Here is a 27,282-nt window from a genome sequence, read left to right as displayed (position 1 = left end):
TCATGAGTTTCTTAAGGGTTAAATTCTGCCAGACACACAACATAGACTTTGTCTCCTAACTTCTTTAAGCTGATAGCGGACCAGCCTGGACCAAACGTGGCTCACAGCAGTGAAAGGCTCCAAAAAAGGTTTCCAGTACCAACATGGAGGCCTGCAGGAAGGTCAGGTAATGGTTTTCAGTGGCTGACAATGTGTCATAGGGAGTGTAATATTACAGTCCGGCCTCCGTTGCCTTTGCCCCGGCCTGCAGCCAATCGCGGCGCAGCGCAGTCTCCTCCCACTCGGCAACAGGCGCTTTAAAACTCCTCACTAGTCCCCACTCTTCCTATCCACTCTGGTCTCTCTTCCCTCCGCCGGCCAGCCTGCCTCACCACCACCACCACCACCACCAACCACCACAAAAAGAACTAAAAACTTATTTCATCCGGCACAAAAAAGCACAAGAAGGAAACAATGGCAGCCAGTTACAGGACCACCTCGTACAGCGTGAAGAGCTCCAACGCCCCCAGGAACTTCAGCAGCAACTCCTACTCCGGATCCGGAGGCATCACCGCCCGCAAGAGCTACAGCGTGAGGAGTTCCTATGGCGGCAGCGGCGGCGGCAGGGGCTTCGGCATGGGCGGCGGCATCTCCAGCTCCAATGCCTACGGCCTGGGCTCCAGCATGGGGGGCAGCATGGGTATGGGCATGGGTATGGGTATGGGCATGGGCCAGGCCCCCATCACCGCCGTGACCGTCAACAAGAGCCTGCTGGCGCCCCTCAACCTGTCCATCGACCCCGCCATCCAGGCGGTCCGCACACAGGAGAAGGAGCAGATCAAGACCCTCAACAACCGCTTTGCCTCGTTCATCGACAAGGTAAGCTCGGCTTCTCCCTACTCCTTTTCGGGCCGCCAGCATTTAGTCCACGGGGGGGTGGAAAAAAGGCAGGGAACGATAGCGACGGGTGTGTCACAAGTTACCTTAGGACCGGGTTCCACCCTTCAGCCGGGGTTGGGCTCTTTCTCACTGCCCCCCCCCTGACCTTTGGAGCACAGAAAGTCTGTTTTATCAGAGGCGTGTCGTCTTGAGGCCTCGTGAGTGAATATTTCACTTTTGCTGCACCAAGGTCGGCCTTCTCTTAGGTTTTTCCTGGCTCAAAATGTAGAAGTGAGCAAATAGATCTGGTAATGTCCCCTGTGCCGTCACACCTAGGACTCGGTTAAATATTTACCCCACCCAGCCCCCCGCCTCCCCCTCCCCCCGCTCTCCCTGTCTATCAGCCTGCAGATGAAACTTTGCTCCATCCCTCCGCCTCCTTCTGTTCGCCTTTGCATGAGGCTCCATTTACAAAAAAACAGGAAGGGTTAACACGCTCTGTTCCTCCATCACCACGTTTTTTTTCCACCATGTTCTCCACCCCCCCCCCGCGAAACCCACCCGCCCGCCTCCCTCCTGTCAGGATGCATGTTCTGCGTCAAGGCCTTCCTTTTCTAAAAAGTTCCAACAGCAGATAAGATCAACAATGACTGTAGAAGGCGAGCAGGAGACATGGCCAGATTGAACCCCACCCCCACCCCCACCCTCCAAACTTCAGGCCCCACCCCGTCACCAGTCATTGTCAGACTGTTAGGAAATATTTGCGACCATGTTGATAGTCATCTTTATTTAACTGTACTGTAAAGTTCAAATTTGAGTGACGATAAAAGGAAGTCTGAGTCTCAAGATCAAGCTGGGGCCAATTAAAATGTCTCAGGAAAAACTGCTAAAACTACAACTAAAATATATATATATACATATATATATAAATGCGGAGGAAAATCTCACCCCACCTAGTGTGTGTGTGACAACCATTGGTACTTTAACTTTAATTTCATCCCTACAAGCCTGTTTCACAGGTTTCCCTGCTCTTCAGGGGATGAAATAGCCCCTGTGTTTTTTCCTGACATAACGTATATTCCGCTCTACCCCGGTATTGAGCACTGTATAACGGATAAACCACAGAAACCTCGACTATATATATATATATATATATATATATATATATATATATATATATATATGTATATAAATTTAAATAAAAAATAAAAAAATAAAATAAATAATATATATAGATATATATTTTTTGTTGTTGTTGTTTTTTTTCCTTTTTTTTCTTTTTAAGTTTAAAACAATATTAGTCTATACCACAGCATATATTTATTTAAGTTTTATATTATTAGAAAAAAAAAATATATATATATATATGCAGAGGATAATCTCACCCCACCTAGTGTGTGTGTGACAACCATTGGTACTTTAACTTTAATTTCATCCCTACAAGCCTACAGGTTTCCCTGCTCTTCAGGGGATGAAATAGCCTCTGTGTTTTTTCCTGACATAACGTATATTCCGCTCTATCCCGGTATTGAGCACTGTATAACGGATAAACCACAGAAACCTCGACTATATATATATATATATATATATATATATATATATATATATATATATATATATATATATATATATATATATATATATATATATATATATATATATATAAATTTAAAAAATAAAATAAAATATATATATATTTTTTTGTTTGTTTGTTTGTTTTTTTCTTTTTTTTTCTTTTTAAGTTTAAAACAATATTAGTCTATACCACAGCATGTATTTATTTAAGTTTTATATTATTTAAAAAAAAAAAAATATATATATATATATATAAAATTAAAAATTAAAAAATTAAAATAAAATATATATATATATATTTTTGTTTGTTTGTTTGTTTTTTTCTTTTTTTTTCTTTTTAAGTTTAAAACAATATTAGTCTATACCACAGCATGTATTTATTTAAGTTTTATATTATTAAAAAAAAAAATATATATATATATATATATAGTCTATAAGTCTTGATTTCACGCTTTTGTATTTAATAAATACAAATATATTTTCTCTTTCAGGACTACATCCCATATTTCTTATTAATTTCATTCAAGCAATTTAACATTTAAAAAAAAATACTCTTTGGCATGCTTATTATACATGTTATTCATTATATTAGAATTTTTAAATATATTTTGTTTCCAGGCCATTACTAATTCAAAGACCAACTATTCAGACTGTTCATACATTAAATAATGATGTATTTTTATTATTATTATATATTAATAACAACACATTTCTTTAAAAAAAACAACAGCACATTATGATTTTAAATTTAAAACGATATTATAAACTGAATAAAATAATATAATTATTTGTATTGTTATATTTTATCATTCAAAACTTTTGTTAATAGCTCCATGCACGTATTAAAGTATGTTTCTAACAAATAATATATTTAGATGTTATTGTTTAAAAAAGCAACACTTTTTATAAATAATTAAATGCAAGTATTAAAATACATTTCTAAAAAATAATAGGATTCTTCTATTTTAGGCTGGTAAAACACAGAACAGTGTTTTTTTTTTTAACTTTATTTTTTATGAGTGTTTATATACAGTGCATGCACACATCATCAACAAATCCTAATATTTCAAAGTAATCTGAGCAAATAACAGCAATATTTGCACGTGTTTTGCTGTGCCCTGGCAGGTGCGCTTCTTGGAGCAGCAGAACAAAATGCTGGAGACCAAGTGGAACCTTCTGCAGGGTCAGACCACCACCCGCTCCAACATCGACGCCATGTTTGAGGCCTACATCACCAACCTGCGCAGACAGTTGGACAGTTTGGGCAACGACAAGATGAAGCTGGAGGCCGACCTGCACAACATGCAGGGCCTGGTGGAGGACTTCAAGAACAAGTGAGCTGGTTATAAAAGTCTTCATAGTCAATAGCTGGTGATTGCATGCAGGCCTGCACATGTCGGCCATACAAACGCTTCATTTACTTCCACCAAGCAGCTGAGGACTCCTCCAGGGAGAAACCTCAGCATTTAGGGATGGAGGACGTGCACCTTCTAGTGTTGCTTTGGTGTATGACACGCTGTCTTTTTGTCCTGCAGGTATGAAGATGAGATCAACAAGCGTACAGAGTGTGAGAACGACTTCGTCCTCATCAAGAAGGTCAGCGACATTCAATTTTCTGTTTTATTTCTTGTCTATTTGTGCAGTGCAGTGCATTTGTAGCACAAAACTCTTGGTCACAGAGGCCAAGAAAACATATCCTCCAAAAGAGATACAAAATATACATTTGAGAGAGGTCACAGGTCATGAATGGTCGTTTGTTTTGTTTTGACCAGTCTCGGGTGTAAGCTGGGATAGGCTCCAGCTTACCCACGACCCCAATGCAGATAAGCGGTGTAGGAAATGGATGGACACATAGTAATATACTGTATAATGAAGTGTTTTTAATCAGAAGAACAAGGAACTCATTAAGCTTTAATGCATTTCGGAAAAAAAGTAATTAAAAACAAAAACATTTTTATTTTATTTTATTTTATTTTGACTTTTTGTAACCCCTTGAAATGTTTTTGGGATACAAAAAAAACATACATAATTTGGAGAGGCATGTTTTTCTCTGGGACACCAAAAAAATATGTTTTATTTTTAGTAAAAAAATTAGAAAATTAAAACCTTGAAAATGTGGAAATACGTGTTTTTTCTCCATTGCAGTTGTGATCGATTGAATGCCCTGAGATTTTTCTCTGGGGAAAAAAATGATTTTTGTTAGTTTTTTCATAAAAGATAGCACAACTCCCAAAATTTGGAGAAACATGTTTTTGTCTGTTTTCATAAACAAATAGAAATGCTTCCAAAATTTGGAGATACCATTATTTTCTGGAAAAACCAAAAATGATGTGTTTGTTTTTCGTTAAAAAAAAAAAAATGCAATTAAAATTATTTTTCTATAAAAAATAAATAAATAGAACAACTCCAAAATTTGGACATGCATGTTTTTGTCTGTTTTCATAAAAAAATGGAAAAATCTTCCAAAATCTGGAGATTTTGTGAAAAAAAAAATGTACAAAAGAAGTTTGCAAAATAGGGAAAAACTAAAAATATTTTTTTGTGTTTTGTAAAATTTAAAAAAATAGAAAAGTTCACACATTTTTGAGATACATGTTTTTGTCTGTTTTCATAAAAAAAATAGAAAAGCTTCCAAAGTTTGGAGATACAATTTTTTTCTGGAAAAAGAAAAAATAAAGTGTTTGTTTTTTGTAAAAAAATTACAATTAAAACTCGGAAAGACATTTTATTTTTCTTTCTGTAAAAAAAATAAATAGAACAACTCCAAAAATTGGACATACATGTTTTTGTCTGTTTTCATAAAAAAAATGGAAAAGCTTCCAAAATCTGGAGATTTTGTGAAAAAAAATGTATAAAAGAAGTTTGCAAAAAGTGGAAAAAACAAAACAAAAAAAATGTTTGTGTTTTGTAAAATATAAAAATAGAAAAGCTCACAAATTTTTTAGATACATGTTTTTGTCTGTTTTCATAAAAAAAATAGAAAAGCTTCCAAAGTTTGGAGACACCATTTTTTTTCTGAAGAAACAAAAAATATTGTGTTTGTTTTTCGTTAAAAAAAAAATGCAATTAAAACTCGGAAATAAATGTTATTTTTATTTCTGTAAAAAAAAAAATAGAACAATTCCAAAAATTTGACATACATGTTTTTGTATGTTTTCATAAAGAAATGGAAAAGCTTCCAAAATCTGGAGATTTTGTGGAAAAAAAAATGTATAAAAGAAGTTCGCAAAATGTGGAAAAAAACAACAATTTTTTGGTGTTTTGTAAAATAAAAAACATACAAAAGCTCGCACATTTTTGAGATACATGTTTTTGTCTGTTTTCATTAAAAATTGAAAAAAGTCCAACATTTGTTCAGAAAAAAGAAACAAAAAATAATGTGTTGTTTTTTATTGAAAAAAATAATAATAATTAAAACTCGGAAAAATTCATAGATAACAGATCGATAACATTTTTTTTGTTTTTTTTTTTCATAATAACAAAAAAAAAATTGAAAAGATTGTCAAGTTTTAGAAATACATGTGTTTATCTTTCAATAGAAATGTTTCTTTTTTTTTTCTTTTCTTTTTTTAATAAATAGAAAAACTCTAAAAATTTGGAGATACATGTTTTTGTCTGTTTTCGTTTAAAAAAAAGAAAAACTCCCAAAATTGCAGACACATGTTTTTCTCTGGAAAGAAAAAAAAGATTTTTGTGAAAAATAAATAAATAAAATAACTTTGCAAAATGTGGAAATACATGTTTTTCCCTGGAAAAACAAAAACATTTGAGTTGAGTTTTTTTGTTTGATTGTTTGTTTTTGTAAAAAATAGAAAAACTTCCTACATTTTTATGAGAATCTTTATTTTTTATTTTGTCTTTTAGTAATGTACTCAAAAAATGTAGATATACTTTTCTCATTGGAAAAACAAAGAAAAAATTGTTGGTTTTTTTTCCGCCCGCTAAAAAGAACCATGAAATATGGAGATACATGTTGTATTTCTAAAGCGACGTTCCTATAGGCCAAACTTGTGCTCTTCTCGCTGGTTTATTATCCATGTCAAAAGCATCTGTTGTGTTGCCTCCAGGATGTCGACGAGGCCTACATGAATAAGGTCGAGCTGGAGGCCAAGCTGGAGAGTCTGACAGACGAGATCAACTTCCTCCGGTCCATCTATGAAGAGGTAAAACAGGTTTAATAAGAATACTGACTAAGATTGACTTTCGAGTCGTTTAGTAGAACATCCCTCAGCAGGGTAGAATTAAGGATTTTATTTTGGCGGGACTTGTTTAGGAGCTGCATGAGCTCCAGAGCCAGATCAAGGACACTTCCGTCATCGTGGAGATGGACAACAGCCGCAACTTGGACATGGACTCCATCGTTGCAGAAGTCAAAGCTCAGTACGAGGACATCGCCAACCGCACTCGGGCTGAGGCAGAGACATGGTACAAGTCCAAGGTACGAAGCAAGATTTTGGACGGTTCTTCAAAGTCATGTTTCTGTGTCTCAAAATGTCTGATGTTCCTACAGTATGAGGAGATGCAGACGTCCGCCAGCAGATACGGAGACGACCTGAGGGCCACCAGGACGGAGATCGCAGACCTGAACCGCATGATCCAAAGACTGACATCTGAGATCGATGCAGTCAAGGGACAGGTATGAAGAGAAGATGCGAAAATCCTACATCAAGATCATCCAAGGAAAAAGTGTCTTCATTTTCGCTCTTCTGACGTCCTTCCAGCGCGTCAACCTGGAGAACCAGATCGCCGAGGCCGAGGAGCGCGGCGAGCTGGCCGTGAAGGACGCCAAGTCCCGCATCAGGGACCTGGAGGACGCCCTGCAGAGAGCCAAGCAGGACATGGCCCGCCAGATCCGCGAGTACCAGGACCTGATGAACGTCAAGCTGGCTCTGGACATCGAGATCGCCACCTACAGGAAGCTGCTGGAGGGCGAGGAGGACAGACTGGCCAACGGCATCAAGTCCATCAACATCTCCAAACAAAGCAGTAAGTCTTCTTCACCACCTTCCTAAATGGCTTCACCTTCACTAAAACTTCCCAGGAAGCAATACTTACTGTTGCTAGGCAGAACTCACAGGGTAAAGTCCAAAAATGCACTACGAAAATCAGCACTAAAAGGATTTTCCGCTTAATTTTACAATGGAAGCACTGCTCTGTATTACATAGAAAGTGCATATGGGTACAGGAAGACACAATAAATGAGTTTTTTTTAATAATATATTTATTACATTATACGTTAGGTCAGGAAAAAACACAGAGGCTATTTCATCCCTACAAGCCTGTTTCGCATGTTTCCCTGCTCTTCACGGGAGAAGACAAAAAAACAACCTTAATTAGGTTTTTTTTTCTCCCCTGAAGAGCAGGGAAATATGCAAAACACGCTTGTAGGGATTGTCGGAGGCAGATATTTACATATATCCAAATTTAAGTTGTACTTCTTCCATTTCTTTGTCATATTTGAAAACAGCTCGTGTTTTCCATTTCTTCTCTTGATGCTCTGTCAGCAAGTATACTGTGTGTGTTAACCTTGAGTTCTTTGGAATGTATTATGGCTAGGGAGACGTTGTGCTTGTATTATGGCTAGGGAGGGGGAAGGAAAGAGGGGTTTTTGGGCGTTGGGAAGACAGACCATTTTGGGAGGCGCGATAGAATGTTCTAGGGTTAGACTGGTCTCAAAATGTATATTGGCAAAGCTTTGAAAATATACAACAAAATACCCATTCTGTCTCTGGTGGTTTTTCAACTCAGCTTTAAGTGTCGTAAAGAGCTTGGGAGCGAATTGTGACTTGAATTCCCTGGGAGGAACAACTGGTCCAAAACGCAACAGGATGAAATAGCCTCTGTGTTTTTTCCTGCCCTAACGTATATTCAGCTCTACCCCGGTATTGAGCACTGTATAACGGATAAACCACAGAAACCTAGAATAAATGTATTACATTAAATATATACTTTTTTACTTTTAATAAATACATTTTAATTTAATTAATACATATATTCTAAAAATATATATATATATATATATATATTCTCTTTGTTGTATTTAATTACAATTGTTTTTATTTTTTTTATTCAAGTTATTCACTTACATTTTTATTTTTGTTTTGTGCAATTATTTTCAATTACTTTATTCTTTTATTTACATCACTGCTCTCTATTACATATGCAACAATGTTTTAATTTAAATCACTACTCTGCATTATATATAATTTAAAAGCAGTTAAAAATAGGCTTAATCTTGAGTTTTCAAATAAATTATATGTTATTATATTATATTAATAGCAATTCTTGTATAAATCAATTAAATTGTATTTAAATTTGAGTTACTGCTCTGCATTATATATAATTCAAAAGTCATATAACATATGTTTTAATTTTTAATTATTTAAATACATTTTATTCCAGTATATTTATAATTTTGTATTTATTACGTCACATATATGAATCAATTATATGCTATTTTAGTTTGAATAACTGCTGGGCATTATGTATATTTTAAAATAAAGTGTGTACATTTTTTTTTCTCCTAGGGAAAATACATAAAAATATAAATACAACCTAGGAAAATGATCCCAAATGTAAAAGGAAAATCACTCCTCTGTATTAAATATAAAATGCATCTGAGCTCTGACCTGAAAAGAGGACACACCGGGGAAGTTCCCCCAAAGAAGCAGTGCACCTTTATTTATGTACAATAGTTTTACAATTTAATTTACTGCTCTGTATTACGTACAAAAGTCAGTGTCCCAGTTGAGGCAGCCATGGTATGTACAGTAGATCCCACATCAGGGCAAGAAAAAACTCAACCCGATGGGCACAGTGAGAAACCTCGGATTAAAAAAAAAATCCTATTTTGCAGGAATACAGAATTTGTATTCCTGCTTTAGGAGCACTCGCACTTAAAGGAGAGGAGCTACACTTCTATGTATAAATAGCAGTTTCACGCATTAATAACGCAAAATACGGATTGCTACGGTCATACTTTGATTGTCACAGATGTTAGGTTGCCGTTGTGGCTTGTGCAGCCCTTTGAGACACTTGTGATTGAGGGCGTTGGATTGATTGACTGAATCAACAGTGCCTCCGCTGGTTAACGACGAGTATTGCGCCTCTTCTGCCTCCGTTGTGTCTGCTAAAAGTGTCGTTGCTCCTCCCCAGCGAGCTACGCCCCCATGGACATGAAGAGCAGCTACTCCGGCAGCTACTCCAGCTACGGCAGCGGCGGCGGCTACGGCAGCGGCAGCGGCTACGGCAGCGGCTACGGCAGCGGCGGCGGCGGCTACAGCAGCGGCAACACCAGCGGCTTCAGCGGCGGCAGCGGCTACAGCACCACCACCCAGACAAAGAAGAACGTGGTCATCAAGATGATCGAGACCAAGGACGGCCGGGTGGTGTCCGAGTCCTCCGAAGTCATCGAGGATTGAGCGGTTTTCTAGGAGCTCCCTTTTATCTTTGCCCTCCTTTTGGTAGTTTTTACACTCACACGTCAAGCTCGCCCACGCACCAACTTAACGTCTTTTTTTGTCATTAACCTGTCCGAAGCTTACCAAGTCCCGTAACAAACAGTAGAATACCATTTATGACCTGAAAGGGACCAAAGAATCTATTGTGTTATGTCTGATAGTTGTCTCTGGAAAGTGACGTTAAAAGTGAAGGATAATCCAAAATTTGAACGCAGAGCTACTCCACCCACGAAAGGACTGCTGCCCTCCTCCTACTTGTGGTGAACAGTGGTATTGTCGAAGGAACGTGAACGTACTGAAGTGTCCACCGTCTAACTAATGTGTATGAAACTCCCGCTACAGTAGGTAGTGCATGTCTACCCCCCACCCTCCCCTATGCCCGTGCGTGTCCTGTAACCGGAGAGCGCCCACGTGACCGTAGTGTTGTCCTGAGGTGCTGTTTTTGCTACCACACCAAATAAAAATGTGTCTGGAAAAACATGCAGTCTTTTGTTTCCTGACTTAGAGTAGTCAGTGTACGGCAGGGATTTCCAATTGAACCGTTTCGGGGGTCACATTTCCAGAAAGCTAAGGACCATACTTGCCAACTCTCCCAGACTCCCGAAATTCAGCGCCTCTCCCGAAAACCTCCCGGGACAAATTTTCTCCCGAAATTCAGGCGGACTCAGGTCCTCCACAATATAAAAAAGCCTACCTGCCCAATCACGTTATAACTATAGAATGATGGAGGGCGAGTTCTTGGTTTCTTAAGTGGGTTTATTGTTAGGCAGTTTCATTAACGTCCTCCCAGCGCGGCAACAACACACAACAACAGCAGTCACTTTTTTGTATACCGTAAAGCAGTCCGTCTGCCGTAAACAGCAATGTTGTGACACTCTTAAACAGGACAATACTGCCATCTAGTGCATTTGATGAAAGCACTTTTGTGCGTGCCACACATCAATGCTCAGAGAGGGTGTTCAGCATGGTTCGAAAAATAGTGACAGAGAATAGAACAAGGATGGACAAGTCAACCCTTAACTCAACAATGAGTAGATGAGTGTTATGTGTGTATATGTGTAAATAAATGAACACTGAAATTCAAGTATTTATTTTATATATATATATACATATATATATATATATATATATATATATATGTCTTAATAAGGTTATCCAAAAAATAGTGCTCGATACCGTAGTAGAGCGCAATATATGTATGTGTGGGAAAAAAAATCACAAGACTATTTCATCTCTACAGGCCTGTTTCATGAGGGGGGGTTCCCTCAATCATCAGGAGATTTTAATGGGAGCATTCACATACCATGGTTTATATAGGGCACAGAGTGGGTGGGTACAGGCAGGCGTAGGGGCGTGGTGATTGGCTCATGTGTTACCTAGGAGGTGTTTCCGTCTGTGGCGGCATGCTGTTACAATTTCGCTGCGCTTGTTGATTATTTATTATTATTTACCGTCCAGACCTGTCATCCCTCAACAAGTGGGAAAAAAAATCACAAGACTACTTCATCTCTACAGGCCTGTTTCATGAGGGGTTCCCTCAATCATCAGGAAATCTCCTGATGATTGAGGGAACCCCTCATGAAACAGGCCTGTAGAGATGAAATAGTCTTGTGATTTTTTTCCCCACACATACATATATATATATATATATATATATGTGGGGAAAAATATCACAAGACTATTTCATCTCTACAGGCCTGTTTTCATGAGGGGGGGTACCCTCAATCATCAGGAGATTATATATATATATATATATATATATATATATATATATATATATATATATATAATAAAATAAATAAATAAATATATATATATATATATATATATATATATATATATATATATATAGCTAGATATCACTGAACTTCAAGTATTTCCTATATATATATATATATATATATATATATATATATATATATATATATATATATGTATGTGTGGGAAAAAAAATCACAAGACTACTTCATCTCTACAGGCCTGTTTCATGAGGGGTTCCCTCAATCATCAGGAAATCTCCTGATGATTGAGGGAACCCCTCATGAAACAGGCCTGTAGAGATGAAGTAGTCTTGTGATTTTTTTCCCACACATACATATATTGCGCTCTACTACGGTATCGAGCACTATTTTTTGGATAACCTTATTAAGACATATATATATATATATATATATATATATATATATATATATATATATATATATATATATATATATATATATATATGAAATACTTGACTTGGTGAATTCTAGCTGTAAATATACTCCTCCCTTTTAGCCACGCCCCCAACCACGCCCCCGTCCCACCCCGACCACGCCCACCCCCACCCCCTCCCCCCCCCCCCCCCCCCCCCCCCCCCTCCCGAAATCGGAGGTCTCAAGGTTGGCAAGTATGCTAAGGACCGGACTTCTCCCTTACCTATTAACGTAATTTCCGGACCATAGGGCGCACCGGATTATAAGGCGCACTGCCGATGAGTGGGTCTAGTCAGGTTTTTCTTCATACAAAAGGCGCACAGGATTATAGGGCGCATAAAGGGGTCATATTATATATATTTTTTCTAAATGTAAAAGACTTCATAACATGTAATGGTGGTTCTTTGGTCAAAATGTTGCATCGATGATATTTTACAGATCATCTTCAAGTCGCTTTTTGAGGATGATCTTATTTACGTGGCTCACCTTCTCCCCGTCATCTTTGTTGTAGCGGTGTAGCGTGCAAGGACGGGAGTGGAAGAAGTGTCAAAAGACGGAGCTAACTGTTTTAATGACATTCAGACTTTACTTCAATCAATAACGGAGCAGCGTCTCTTCATCCGGAAACAACAACAAGGTCCCGTGAAAAACCGTCGGACCGGAACTCTCTAGTAACTAAAGTCCCTTGGGTGAATAATGTATACTCACTACAGTACGGTATGTTTTAGCGCTTTCATGGCGAGTTTACTGACAGATATAAGTAAGAACTTTACACTACTTTATATTAGAAATGGCAACAGCGGAGGATGAATGTCCCATAACAAGAAGATAGAGAAAAAGAAAACGTGTCGGCACGGACTACAAAGGCGGATGCGCGCACATTTTCAGGACTTATGCAGATCCCAAATACAGATCAGCAGGTACCAGAAGGTAAGAAAAGCGGCTTTTGCATAATATTGCGAAATAAAACGGCAGATAATATGTCTTACCTTTGTTGCGTTTTGGACCAGTTGTTCCTCCCAGGGAATTCAAGTCACAATTCGCTCCCAAGCTCTTTACGACACTTAAAGCTGAGTTGAAAAACCACCAGAGACAGAATAGGTATTTTGTTGTATATTCTCAAAGCTTTGCCAATATACATTGATTGAGACCAGTCTAACCCTAGAACATTCTATTGCGCCTCCCAAAATGGTCTGTCTTCCCGATCCCACCACCCTCTCTCTGGTCCCATCTCTGTAGACAAAACAAATGCTAGTCAAAACACATTCCAAAGAACTCAAGGTTAACACACACAGTATACTTGCTGACAGAGCATCAAGAGAAGAAATGGAAAACACGAGCTGTTTTCAAATATGACAAAGAAATGGAAGAAGTACAACTTAAATTCGGATATATGTAAATATCTGCCTCCGACACCTTAGGCACAAACTATAATAATACTCCTATGTTGAAGCACAGTACAATCCATCAAGCGGTGTGGCTTCATAGCTTGCCAAAGTCGTACTAAAACATTTTGATGGATTTTTGAGCGCCGTGTGTAATGTTCTCTATTTTCAATGGGACATATACCATTTTGGTGTTGTTTACTTGAGTCATATTGCCATCATAGTGTAGTCCACACAAATCTCTTATGTGTGACTGCCATCTACTGGTCACACTTATCATTTCACCATGTACCAAATAAAATAGCTTCGAGGTCGGTAAGCACAACCAAAATTATTCCGCACATTAGGCGCACTGTCGAGTTTTGAGAAAAATGAAAGGATTTTAAGTGCGCCTTATAGTCTGAAAAATACGGCAGTCTTATTTTGTATACTCTTGATTTATATGTATTAGGGTTGTACGGTATACCGCTACCGGTTCCGATTCCGCTTTTGATTCCGCTTAACGATTCGGTTATTTATCGGTTCTGGAAAAAAAGATAACAAAGAGATGTATTAGCATCAATTTAGTGTAGTTTTTAAAATGTATTTGAAAAAAAGAATTGTGTCGAATTTTACAAAATAAAACGTGGAAATTACACAAGAATGTAACATTTCGTAACATTTTTTAAAACTTAGAAGAATCTTTGTCATCTGCCGAGAAAATATATCATGCAAAGGTGAAACTAATATAATGACATAGGCTCATAACATGCAACGTGAGATATTTCGAACCTTCTTTTGATATAATGTTGATGTCTATTGCTTACATCTTACGACAGGGCTATTTAACTACATAATGAAGAGGGCCGCAGTTTCAAGAGCCCATGAATTGATTAACGTGGACCCCGACTTAAACAAGTTGAAAAACTTATTCAGGTGTTACCATTTAGTGGTCAATTGTACAGAATATGTACTGTGCAATCTACTTATAAAAGTTTCAATCAATCAATCAATCAAGGTCTCAGGGGCCCGACATCAAAATTTGAATGTTGAGACTGTGTTTACTTATTTACAAAGTAAAGACATCAGAATTCACACTGCATTCGTCAATAAGTTAATTTTTCTGCCCTCGCTACTTGTTTCCAGCGTGTGCAGCTGGACAGATAGTTAACAGCAGGAACAAACAGAAGCTAAGAAGAATCCTTCTCTTGAATTATTTTTCTCCAGAACAGGTTCCCAGTGTATCAATTCCTTGGAATCGCTTGCCGTTTATTATGCAGGTGGAACTCATAAAATTAGAATATGGTGTAAAAGTCAATTCATGTCAGCAATTGAACTTCAAATGTGAAACTAATAAGTTATATAAACTCAAATATATGTTTGTATATTCCGAAAATATGACTTTTAACAGCTACTGGCCAATAAAGTATGGAAATGTATTGAAATTGCAACCAATTTTTGCGGTTGTGTCGTTTTTGGCTGTAGCTAGCTAGCAGTGACGGGCAAGCTACTTCCAAAATGTAGAAAGCTAAGCTACAAGTTACTCTTGATTAAATGTAGGCTAAGCTAAAGGTGAAGCTATTTCTGGAGAAACGTAACAAGCTACACGGCAAAAGTAGCTTGGTACATCAAAGCTACATTTAACGGCAGTTAAATGCAACTGAGGCTCCGCCTTGTTTCATCATATATTACTGCCTTTGCCCATGTCAGTGTTTACTTTTGTTTATAAATCAACACAAAAATCTGTATTTTGGAGCAATGTTCACGGATTTTAGTATTTGGCTTGTTTGCTTCCTCTTGCAGGCGGTGGGCTCCGTGACCGACCAACGGTTATGATTTTGCTGCCTATGAATTGATTAACGTGGACCCTGACTTAAACAAGTTGAAAAACTTATTGGGGTGTTACCATTTAGTGGTCAATTGTACGGAATATGTACTGTACTGTGTAATCTACTAATAAAAGTTTCAATCAATCTATCCATCAATCAATCAATTCAGTCTAGTTTCGATGACTCGCCTTATCTTGCCTTTGATTGGCCAGTCCGTATAGTCTCGCTTTAACTTTAGCCAATTGTGACTCATCATACGAACACCAACCAATCATCATGGATTGTGTATGGATGTTCTCATTCATCCAAGTTATTGTATTTTCTCGATTTTTTTGTTTTGGGCCTGGATTCGCAGATCATTTTCTCTCTTTGTAGCTTGTAGCTTTGATGTAAGCTACCTTGCTACACGGGTCTCAAAAATAGCTAAGCTACAGGAAAAGCTACTGGTTAAAAAAGTAGCTAAACTACCGTTAAGCTACTGGAAAATGTCGATAAGATAGGTAGCTTAACTACGTGTAGCTTGTAGTTAAGCTAACTGCCGGCTAACCTCTGTCCAGAAAGTGTTTTAGCTACTTCTAAATCACTAATCTCCGCCGCCATGGCGACAGAATGACCACATTTCTTACGAATATCATCCGTACAAGACGAGGAATAGCTAAACATGCCACATACCACTAAGAGGATACAATAGCTAACTGCTAACAGCAAGCTAGCGCTCCTGGGTGTAAAAAAATGAGTGGATCTACACAAATATCGATTGTAACGATACCACCCATTTTCTACCACTTGTCTCTCGTAATTTTGACCAAATAATAGAATGAGAAATGACACGATATACGTCAGCAGCCAAATTAGGAGCCTTTGTTTGTGTTATGGTTTACAGAGGGAGATGACGGCAACAGACACCAGGGGAAAATGTAGCTCTAAGATTTATTATATAGATAAACCATATACATATATAATAATCACACAATACTAAATATACTAACTAAGCAAATGGAGTGTGACAAAATCCTAACCTAACCCTAACCCTAACCCTAACTCTAACCCTAACCCTAACCCTAACCCTAACCCTAACCCATGCCTGAAGAGGTCAAGAAGACCGAAACGCGTTGCATGTTTAAAATTGATTAGTGGTTGATGTGTCTGACACCGCGTTCGACGGTGTTCATTTGGGGTCCCTGGGGGGTGTGCGTCTGGTGGGGTGTCACTGGGCAGACTGTTGAAGGACAGTGCGTAGCCCCTTCCCCTAACCCTAACCCTAACCCTAACCCTAGCCCTAACCCTAACCGTCAACACCTAACCCTAACCCTAACCCTAACCCTAACCCTAACCCTAACCCTAACTTTTTTTAAACTTTTTTTTAACTTTTTTTAAACTTTTTTTTAACTTTTTTTTAACTTTTTTAAAACTTTTTTTTACCTTTTTTTTAACTTTTTTTTAACTTTTTTTTAACTTTTTTTAAAAAAAATTTTAACTTTTTAAAATTATTTTTTAATTTTTGTAAATTTTTGTAAATTTTTGTAAATTTTTGTAAATTTTTGTAATTTTTTTTGAAAATTTCTAGAATTTTTTTAATTTTTAAAAAATTTTTTAATTTTTTTTTAATTTTTTTAATTATTCATGCGCCCTGGCCGTGACCGTTTGCTTACTTCCTACTAAAAGAGAAGTTGTCTAGTATGTTCACTATCTTATTTAATGACAAATGTGTTATTTAATTACAATAGGAAACTTCTGTTTAATGTACCGTGAGGTTTTCTGTTAAAATAAAGCCAAAAACAACATTTTTGCGTTCCCCTTTATTTTGAAAAGTATCGAAAAATTATTAAAATACATTTTGGTAACGGTACCAACCTAGTAGGTATGCATCTATAGAATATAAGACGCCACGTCCTCTCAGGTTTTTGTCCGGGAACAAAGCACGATGGTGATCACTATCAGTGGTCAAGTATTTGTGGGGAGGCGATAAAAAGAGGTTTAACGACAAAATGCTAAACACCGCAAAATTAGAAGGTCTAGCTGTAGGCTTAGAAGGGATGAAGAAAAAGTTGTAACGTCCAAAAGCTTTACAGTTCACAGAAAAGCGTTAAGCGAGCCGGATGCTTCGGATGAGACTGAAGTGGCTGCTGAGTAACCGCTATACGTCTGAACATCCATCTTTGCATCGCCTTTGTCCCTCTCCTCCATACTGGCAACTCACTGAGGTCTCTGCAACAAAAACACTGTTTGTGTGCCAAACTGTAGTAAAATCCTTACTGGGCATAAATTAGCCAACAGTCTCTTTGAATCATCACAACAACAACAAAATCTTAAAAGTGCTTAGTGAAGCAGATTTATTGGTGTGTTTTTTACTTATTACGAAAACAAACCAACCAAGATGCCAAATGAGCTTCAATGGTGGTTTTAAAGTACCGGTAGAGTGGACAAACAAGTTACCTCTATATTGAAGCTATTATCATATACAGTCGTGTGTACATACACTTGTAAAGAACATCATGTCTTGGCTGTCTTGAGTTTCCAATCATTTCTACAAGTCTTATTTTTTTGTGATAGAGTGATTGGAGCACATACTTGTTGGTCGCAAATAGGGTTGCAAAATTCCGGGAATATTCAAAGTTGGAAACTTTCCATGGGAATTAACCGGAATTAATGGACAAATAACGGGAATAAACATTGAATGCAACATGCTAGATCTTGCAGCATGATTATTACCTAAAGCAACCTGATTTGGACCACCATCCGCCGCCTCAGGAAGGGGAAGCAGTGCACTATCAACACCGTGTATGGTGAGGATGGTGTTCTGCTGACCTCGACTGCGGATGTTGTGGATCGGTGGAGGGAATACTTTGAAGACCTCCTCAATCCCACCAACACGTCTTCCTATGAGGAAGCAGTGCCTGGGGAATTTGTGGTGGGCTCTCCTATTTCTAGGGCTGAGGTTGCTGAGGTAGTTAAAAAGCTCCTCGGTGGCAAGGCCCCGGGAGTGGATGAGATCCGCCCGGAGTTCCTTAAGGCTCTGGATGCTGTGGGGCTGTCTTGGTTGACAAGACTCTGCAGCATCGCGTGGACATCGGGGGCGGTACCTCTGGATTGGCAGACCGGGGTGGTGGTTCCTCTCTTTAAGAAGGGGAACCGGAGGGTGTGTTCTAACTATCGTGGGATCACACTCCTCAGCCTTCCCGGTAAGGTCTATTCAGGTGTACTGGAGAGGAGGCTACGCCGGATAGTCGAACCTCGGATTCAGGAGGAACAGTGTGGTTTTCGTCCTGGTCGTGGAACTGTGGACCAGCTCTATACTCTCGGCAGGGTCCTTGAGGGTGCATGGGAGTTTGCCCAACCAGTCTACATGTGCTTTGTGGACTTGGAGAAGGCATTCGACCGTGTCCCTCAGGAAGTCCTGTGGGGAGTGCTCAGAGAGTATGGGGTGTCGGACTGTCTGATTTTGGCGGTCCGCTCCCTGTATGATCAGTGTCAGAGCTTGGTCCGCATTGCCGGCAGTAAGTCGGACACGTTTCCGGTGAGGGTTGGACTCCGCCAAGGCTGCCCTTTGTCACCCATTCTGTTCATAACTTTTATGGACAGAATTTCTAGGCGCAGTCAAGGCGTTGAGGGGATCTGGTTTGGTGGCTACAGGATTAGGTCTCTGCTTTTTGCAGATGATGTGGTCCTGATGGCTTCATCTGGCCAGGATCTCCAGCTCTCGCTGGATCGGTTCGCAGCCGAGTGTGAAGCGACTGGGATGAGAATCAGCACCTCCACGTCCGAGTCCATGGTTCTCGCCCGGAAAAGGGTGGAATGCCATCTTTGGGTTGGGGAGGAGACCCTGCCCCAAGTGGAGGAGTTCAAGTACCTCGGAGTCTTGTTCACGAGTGAAGGAAGAGTGGATCGTGAGATCGACAGGCGGATCGGTGCGGCGTCTTCAGTAATGCGGACGCTGTATCGATCCGTTGTGGTGAAGAAGGAGCTGAGCCGGAAGGCAAAGCTCTCAATTTACCGGTCGATCTACGTTCCCATCCTCACCTATGGTCATGAGCTTTGGGTTATGACCGAAAGAACAAGATCACGGGTACAAGCGGCCGAAATGAGTTTCCTCCGCCGGGTGGCAGGGCTCTCCCTTAGAGACAGGGTGAGAAGCTCTGTCATCCGGGGGGAGCTCAAAGTAAAGCCGCTGCTCCTCCACATGGAGAGGAGCCAGATGAGGTGGTTCGGGCATCTGGTCAGGATGCCACCCGATCGCCTCCCTCGGGAGGTGTTTAGGGCACGTCCGACCGGTAGGAGGCCACGGGGAAGACCCAGGACACGTTGGGAAGACTATGTCTCCCGGCTGGCCTGGGAACGCCTCGGGATCCCCCGGGAGGAGCTGGACGAAGTGGCTGGGGAGAGGGAAGTCTGGGCTTCCCTGCTTAGGCTGCTGCCCCCGCGACCCGACCTCGGATAAGCGGAAGAAGATGGATGGATGGATGGAACCTGATTTAATGCAAATTCAGTAGAATTTCAATAGTGCATTCCTCAAGAAATATCCATTAGAACATGACCTCCTTTGGTGGATAAAACTTATTTTTAAACACAATTCACCACTTGTTGTAACTGCACCACACACAAATGGCCACTAGAGGAAGACATTTTCCATAAAACTACTGTAGTGTTCTGTTATCGACAAGCTCTTGGAATCATCACAAAATACTTCAAAAGTGGTTCCTGAAGCAGATTTTTTTAGTTTTCCTTTAGTTCAGGGTCACCAAACCAATAAAAATGCAAATGTACTCAGCCTTATGCGGACCCGTGGATAAAACTTATTTTTAAACACAATTGACCGCTTGTTGTAACTGCACCATACACAAATGGCCACTAGAGGAAGACATTTTCCATAAAACCAGTGTTCCGTTATTGACAAGTTCTTGGAATCATCACAAAATACTTCAAAAGTGGTTCCTGAAGCAGATTTTTTAGTATTCCTTTAGTTCAGGGTCACCAAACCAATAAAAATGCAAATGTACTCAGCCTTATGCGGACCCGTACCAAATAGTCACCAGCAAGAGGTCCTTTAGAACTAAATTCATTCTGTGCATTTTCTTTCACAGATTTGTGGGAATATCTAGCCATTTAATAAGTACAGTAAATATCCATTAGAAAATGACCTCCTTTGGTGGATAAAACTTATTTTTAAACACAATTCCCCACTTGTTGTAACTGCACCACACACAAATGGCCACTAGAGGAAGACACTTTCCATAAAACTACTGTAGTGTTCTGTTATCAACAAGCTCTTGGAATCATCACAAAATACTTCAAAAGTGGTTCCTGAAGCAGATTTTCTTAGTTTTCCTTTAGTTCAGGGTCACCAAACCAATAAAAATGCAAATGTACTCAGCCTTATGCGGACCCGTACCAAATAGTCACCAGCAAGAGGTCCCTTAGAACTAAATTCATTCTGGGCATTTTCTTTCACAGATTTGCGGGAATATATATCCATTTAATAAGTACAGTAAATATCCATTAGAACATGACCTTCTTTGGTGGATAAAACTTATTTTTAAACACAATTCACCACTTGTTGTAACTGCACTACACACAAATGGCCACTAGAGGAAGACATTTTCCATAAAACTACTGCAGTGTTCTGTTATCGACAAGCTCTTGGAATCATCACAAAATACTTCAAAAGTGGTTCCTGAAGCAGATTTTTTTTTGTTTTCCTTTAGTTCAGGGTCACCAAACCAAGAAAAATTCAAATGTACTCAGCCTTATGTGGACCCGTACCAAATAGTCACCAGCAAGAGGTCTTTAGAACTAAATTCATTCTGAGCATTTTCTTTCACATATTTGTGGGAATATTTAGCCATTTAATAAGTACAGTAAATATCCATTAGAAAATGACCTCCTTTGGTGGATAAAACTTATTTTTAAACACAATTCACCACTTGTTGCAACTGCACTACACACAAATGGCCGCTAGAGGAAGACATTTTCCATAAAACTACTGTAGTGTTTTGTTATCGACAAGCTCTTGGAATCATCACAAAATACTTCAAAAGTGGTTCCTGAAGCAGATTTTTTTAGTTTTCCTTTTGTTCAGGGTCACCAAACCAAGAAAAATACAAATGTACTCAGCCTTGTGTGGACCCGTACCAAATCGTCACCAGCAAGAGGTCCATAAGAACTAAATTCATTCTGGGCATTTTCTTTCACATATTTGTGGGAATATTTAGCCATTTAATAAGTGCAGTAAATATCCATTAGAAAATGACCTCCTTTGGCGGATAAAACCTATTTTTAAACACAATTCACCACTTGTTGTAACTGCACTACACACAAATGGCCGCTAGAGGAAGACATTTTCCATAAAACTACTGTAGTGTTCTGTTATCAACAAGCTCTTGGAATCATCACAAAATACTTCAAAAGTGGTTCCAGAAGCAGATTTTTTTAGTTTTCCTTTTGTTCAGGGTCACCAAACCAAGAAAAATGCAAATGTACTCAGCCTTATGCGGACCCGTACCAAATAGTCACCAGCAAGAGGTCCCTTAGAACTAAATTCATTCTGGGCATTTTCTTTCACATATTTGCAGGAATATTTAGCCATGTAATAAGTACAGTAAATATCCATTAGAAAATGACCTCCTTTGGTGGATAAAACTTATTTTTAAACACAATTCACCACTTGTTGTAACTGCACCATACACAAATGGCCACTAGAGGAAGACATTTTCCATAAAACTACTGCAGTGTTCTGTTATCGACAAGCTCTTGGAATCATCACAAAATACTTCAAAAGTGGTTCCTGAAGCAGATTTTTTTTTGTTTTCCTTTAGTTCAGGGTCCCCAAACCAAGAAAAATTCAAATGTACTCAGCCTTATGCGGACCCGTACCAAATAGTCACCAGCAAGAGGTCTTTAGAACTAAATTCATTCTGAGCATTTTCTTTCACAGATTTGCGGGAATATTTAGCCATTTAATAAGTACAGTAAATTGACCACTTGTTGTAACTGCACCATACACAAATGGCCACTAGAGGAAGACATTTTCCATAAAACCAGTGTTCCGTTATTGACAAGTTCTTGGAATCATCACAAAATACTTCAAAAGTGGTTCCTGAAGCAGATTTTTTTAGTTTTCCTTTTGTTCAGGGTCACCAAACCAAGAAAAATGCAAATGTACTCAGCCTTATGCGGACCCGTGGATAAAACTTATTTTTAAACACAATTGACCGCTTGTTGTAACTGCACCATACACAAATGGCCACTAGAGGAAGACATTTTCCATAAAACTACTGTAGTGTTCCGTTATTGACAAGTTCTTGGAATCATCACAAAATACTTCAAAAGTGGTTCCTGAAGCAGATTTTTTAGTTTTCCTTTAGTTCAGGGTCACCAAACCAAGAAAAATGCAAATGTACTCAGCCTTATGTGGACCCGTACCAAATAGTCACCAGCAAGAGGTCCATAAGAACTAAATTCATTCTGGGCATTTTCTTTCACAAATTTGTGGGAATATTTAGCCATTTAATAAGTACAGTAAATGACCATTAGAAAATGACCTCCTTTGCTGGATAAAACTTATATTTAAACACAATTGACCACTTGTTGTAACTGCACCACACACAAATGGCCACTAGAGGAAGACATTTTCCATAAAACTACTGTAGTGTTCTGTTATCAACAAGCTCTTGGAATCATCACAAAATACTTCAAAAGTGGTTCCTGAAGCAGATTTTTTTAGTTTTCCTTTAGTTCAGGGTCACCAAACCAATAAAAATGCAAATGTACTCAGCCTTATGTGGACCCGTACCAAATAGTCACCAGTAAGAGGTCCATAAGAACTAAATTCATTCTGGGCATTTTCTTTCACATATTTGTGGGAATATTTAGCCATTTAATAAGTACAGTAAATATCCATTAGAAAATGACCTCCTTTGGTGGATAAAACTTATTTTTAAACACAATTCACCACTTGTTGCAACTGCACTACACACAAATGGCCGCTAGAGGAAGACATTTTCCATAAAACTACTGTAGTGTTCTGTTATCGACAAGCTCTTGGAATCATCACAAAATACTTCAAAATTGGTTCCTGACTTTTGGAAGCAGACTTTTTCAGTTTTGCTTTAGTTCAGGGTCACCAAACCAATAAAAATGCAAATGTACTCAGCTTTATGTGTACCCGTACCAAATAGTCACCAGCAAAAGGTCCCTTAGAACTAAATTCATTCTGAGCATTTTCTTTCACATATTTGTGGGAATATTTAGCCATTTAATAAGTACAGTAAATATCCATTAGAAAATGACCTCCTTTGGTAGATAAAACTTATTTTTAAACACAATTCACGACTTGTTATAACTGTACCATACACAAATGGCCACTAGAGGAAGACATTTTCCATAAAACTACTGTAGTGTTCTGTTATCAACAAGCTCTTGGAATCATCACAAAATACTTCAAAAGTAGTTCCTGAAATAGATTTTTTTAGTTTTCCTTTAGTTCAGGGTCACCAAACAAATAAAAATGCAAATGTACTCAGCCTTATGTGGACCCGTACCAAATAGTCACCAGCAAGAGGTCTGTTAGAAATATACGCCCCACTGTGAACCCACACCAAACAAGAATGACAAACACATTTCGGGAGAACATCCGCACCGTAACACAACATAAACACAACAGAACAAACACCCAGAATCCTTGTATGTGGGGGGGGGGGGGGGGTATTTTGTAGTGTTAGTACTGCAAAGGGTTCTGGGTAATTGTTCTGTTGTGTTTATGTTGTGTCACGGTGCGGATGTTCTCCCGAAATGTGTTTGTCATTCTTGTTTGGTGTGGATTCACAGTGTGGCATGTATTTCTAACAGTGTTAAAGTTGTTTATACGGCCACCCTCAGTGTAACGTGTATCACTGTTGATCAAGTGTGAATTGCATTCACGTGTGTGTGCGTACAGAAGCTGCCCATATCTTGTGACTGGGCCGGCACGTTGTTAGAATGGATGAAAAGCGGACGTGACGACAGCTCGTAGGGGACGTTAAAGGCAGTGCCTTTAAGGCACGCCCCCAGGACTGTGGTCCGGGTGGACTACGAGATATAATGACTAATGAAGGTTGCCTCAGCAACAATTGACCGCTTGTTGTAACTGCACTATACACAAATGGCCACTAGAGGAAGACATTTTCCATAAAACTAGTGGTCCGTTATTGACAAGTTCTTGGAATCATCACAAAATACTTCAAAAGTGGTTCCTGAAGCAGACTTTTTTAGTTTTCCTTTAGTTAAGGGTCACCAAACCAATAAAAATGCAAATCTACACAGCTTTATGTGGACCCGTACCAAATAGTCACCAGCAAGAGGTCCTTTAGAACTCAATTCATTCTGGGCATTTTCTTTCACAGATTTGTGGGAATATTTAGCCACCACTTGTTATAACTGCACCATACACAAATGGCCACTAGAGGAAGACATTTTCCATAAAACTACTGTAATGTTCTGTTATCAACAAGCTCTTGGAATCATCACAAAATACTTTAAAAGTGGTTCCTGAAGCAGACTTTTTTAGTTTTCCTTTAGTTCAGGGTCCCCAAACCAATAAAAATGCAAATGTACTCAGCCTTATGTGGACCCGTACCAAATAGTCACCAGCAAGAGGTCCATAAAAACTAAATTCATTCTGGGCATTTTCTTTCACAGATTTGTGGGAATATTTAGCCATTTAATAAGTACAGTAAATATCCATTATAAAATGACCTCCTTTGGTGGATAAAACTTATTTTTAAACACAATTCAACACTTGTTGTAACTGCACTACACACAAATGGCCACTAGAGGAAGACATTTTCCAAAAAACTACTGTAGTGTTCTGTTATCGACAAGCTCTTGGAATCATCACAAAATATTTCAAAAGTGGTTCCTGAAGCAGATTTTTTTAGTTTTCCTTTAGTTCAGGGTCACCAAACCAATAAAAATGCAAATGTACTCAGCCTTATGCGGACCCGTACCAAATAGTCACCAGTAAGAGGTCCTTTAGAACTAAATTCATTCTGGGCATTTTCTTTCACAGATTTGTGGGAATATCTAGCCATTTAATAAGTAGAGTAAATAACCATTAGAACAGAACCTCCTTTGGTGGATAAAACTTATTTTTAAACACAATTCACCACTTGTTGTAACTGCACCATACACAAATGGCCACTAGAGGGAGACATTTTCCATAAAACTACTGTAGTGTTCTGTTATCAACAAGCTCTTGGAATCATCACAAAATACTTCAAAAGTGGTTCCTGAAGCAGATTTTTTTTAGTTTTCCTTTAGTTCAGGGTCACCAAACAAATACAAATGCAAATGTAATCAGCCTTATGTGGACCCGTACCAAATAGTCACCAGCAACAGGTCCCTTAGAACTAAATACATCCTGGGCATTTTCTTTCACAGATTTGCGGGAATATTTAGCCATTTAATAAGTACAGTAAATAAACATTAGAACATGACCTCATTTGGTGGATAAAACTTATTTTTAAACACAATTGACCGCTTGTTGTAACTGCACCATATACAAATGGCCACTAGAGGAAGACATTTTCCATAAAACTAGTGTTCCGTTATTGACAAGTTCTTGGAATCATCACAAAATACTTCAAAAGTGGTCCCTGAACCAGATTTTTTTAGTTTTCCTTTAGTTCAGGGTCACCAAACAAATAAAAATGCAAATGTACTCAGCCTTATGTGGACCCGTACCAAATAGTCACCAGCAAGAGGTCTGTTAGAAATATACGCCACACTGTGAACCCACACCAAACAAGAATGACAAACACATTTCGGGAGAACATCCGCACCGTAACACAACATAAACACAACAGAACAAACACCCAGAATCCTTGTATGTGGGGGGGGGGGGGGGGGGGGTATTTTGTACTGTTAGTACTGCAAAGGGTTCTGGGTAATTGTTCTGTTGTGTTTATGTTGTGTCACGGTGCGGTCGTTCTCCCGAAACGTGTTTGTCATTCTTGTTTGGTGTGGATTCACAGTGTGGCGTGTATTTCTAACAGTGTTAAAGTTGTTTACACGGCCACCCTCAGTGTAACGTGTATCGCTGTTGATCAAGTGTGCATTGCATTCACGTGTGTGTGCGTACAGAAGCTGCCCATATCTTGTGACTGGGCCGGCACGTTGTTAGAATGGATGAAAAGCGGACGTGACGACAGCTCGTAGGGGACGTTAAAGGCAGTGCCTTTAAGGCACGCCCCCAAGACTGTGGTCCGGGTGGACTACGAGATATAATGACTGATGAACACCTTTGTTCGATAATGAAGGTTGCCTCAGCAACAATTGACCGCTTGTTGTAACTGCACTATACACAAATGGCCACTAGAGGAAGACATTTTCCATAAAACTAGTGGTCCGTTATTGACAAGTTCTTGGAATCATCACAAAATACTTCAAAAGTGGTTCCTGAAGCAGACTTTTTTTGTTTTCCTTTAGTTAAGGGTCACCAAACCAATAAAAATGCAAATGTACTCAGCTTTATGTGGACCCGTACCAAATAGTCACCAGCAAGAGGTCCTTTAGAACTAAATTCATTCTGGGCATTTTCTTTCACAGATTTGCGGGATTATTTAGCCATTTAATAAGTACAGTAAATATCCATTAGAATATGACCTCTGCTAGAATAATTATATATAAGTTATCAAACAACTCTTACGCTTAAAGGCACATAACTTGTTATCTTCCACTGCAAGTTAGGAGTGCCTCGCTGCTGCTGTTTGTTTCTTACAGCCTGCTGACAGCCAAGGACGGACTTCGAGTACCTCAACACAGACAAATCAGAGGCAGGGCGAAATCACGAGGCTTAGCACATTTCCATTCTGAATAATCACGTATTGTGTCTACTGCGGCTGCTTGCATATCCCTCCCTTTAGAAGCAGCTACAGCGATGTAATTAGGGAACTCCTGAATAAAATGGAGAGCGCGGGGGGGCTGTACCTCAGAGCGTAGTGGGAGACTGTAACTGAGTGTGCAGCTC

General features: G+C 39.0%; 1 protein-coding gene across 1 annotated transcript; it reads left to right on the top strand.

The window, feature by feature from the left end:
- Nucleotides 1-315: 315 nt before the first annotated feature.
- Nucleotides 316-10,373, top strand: LOC133615393 (intermediate filament protein ON3-like). The gene is made up of 8 exons (XM_061973960.1): nucleotides 316-858; nucleotides 3,559-3,767; nucleotides 3,969-4,029; nucleotides 6,501-6,596; nucleotides 6,707-6,871; nucleotides 6,944-7,069; nucleotides 7,155-7,419; nucleotides 9,589-10,373. Exons 1-8 carry the CDS (start codon nucleotides 454-456, stop codon nucleotides 9,852-9,854), a joined length of 1,593 nt encoding a protein of 530 aa, XP_061829944.1. The 5' UTR covers nucleotides 316-453; the 3' UTR covers nucleotides 9,855-10,373.
- Nucleotides 10,374-27,282: the final 16,909 nt, after the last annotated feature.

Source organism: Nerophis lumbriciformis, linkage group LG01, assembly GCF_033978685.3.
Source record: "Nerophis lumbriciformis linkage group LG01, RoL_Nlum_v2.1, whole genome shotgun sequence".
Taxonomy (NCBI): Eukaryota; Metazoa; Chordata; class Actinopteri; order Syngnathiformes; family Syngnathidae; genus Nerophis; species Nerophis lumbriciformis.
This window is presented reverse-complemented; position numbering and strand designations above follow the sequence as displayed.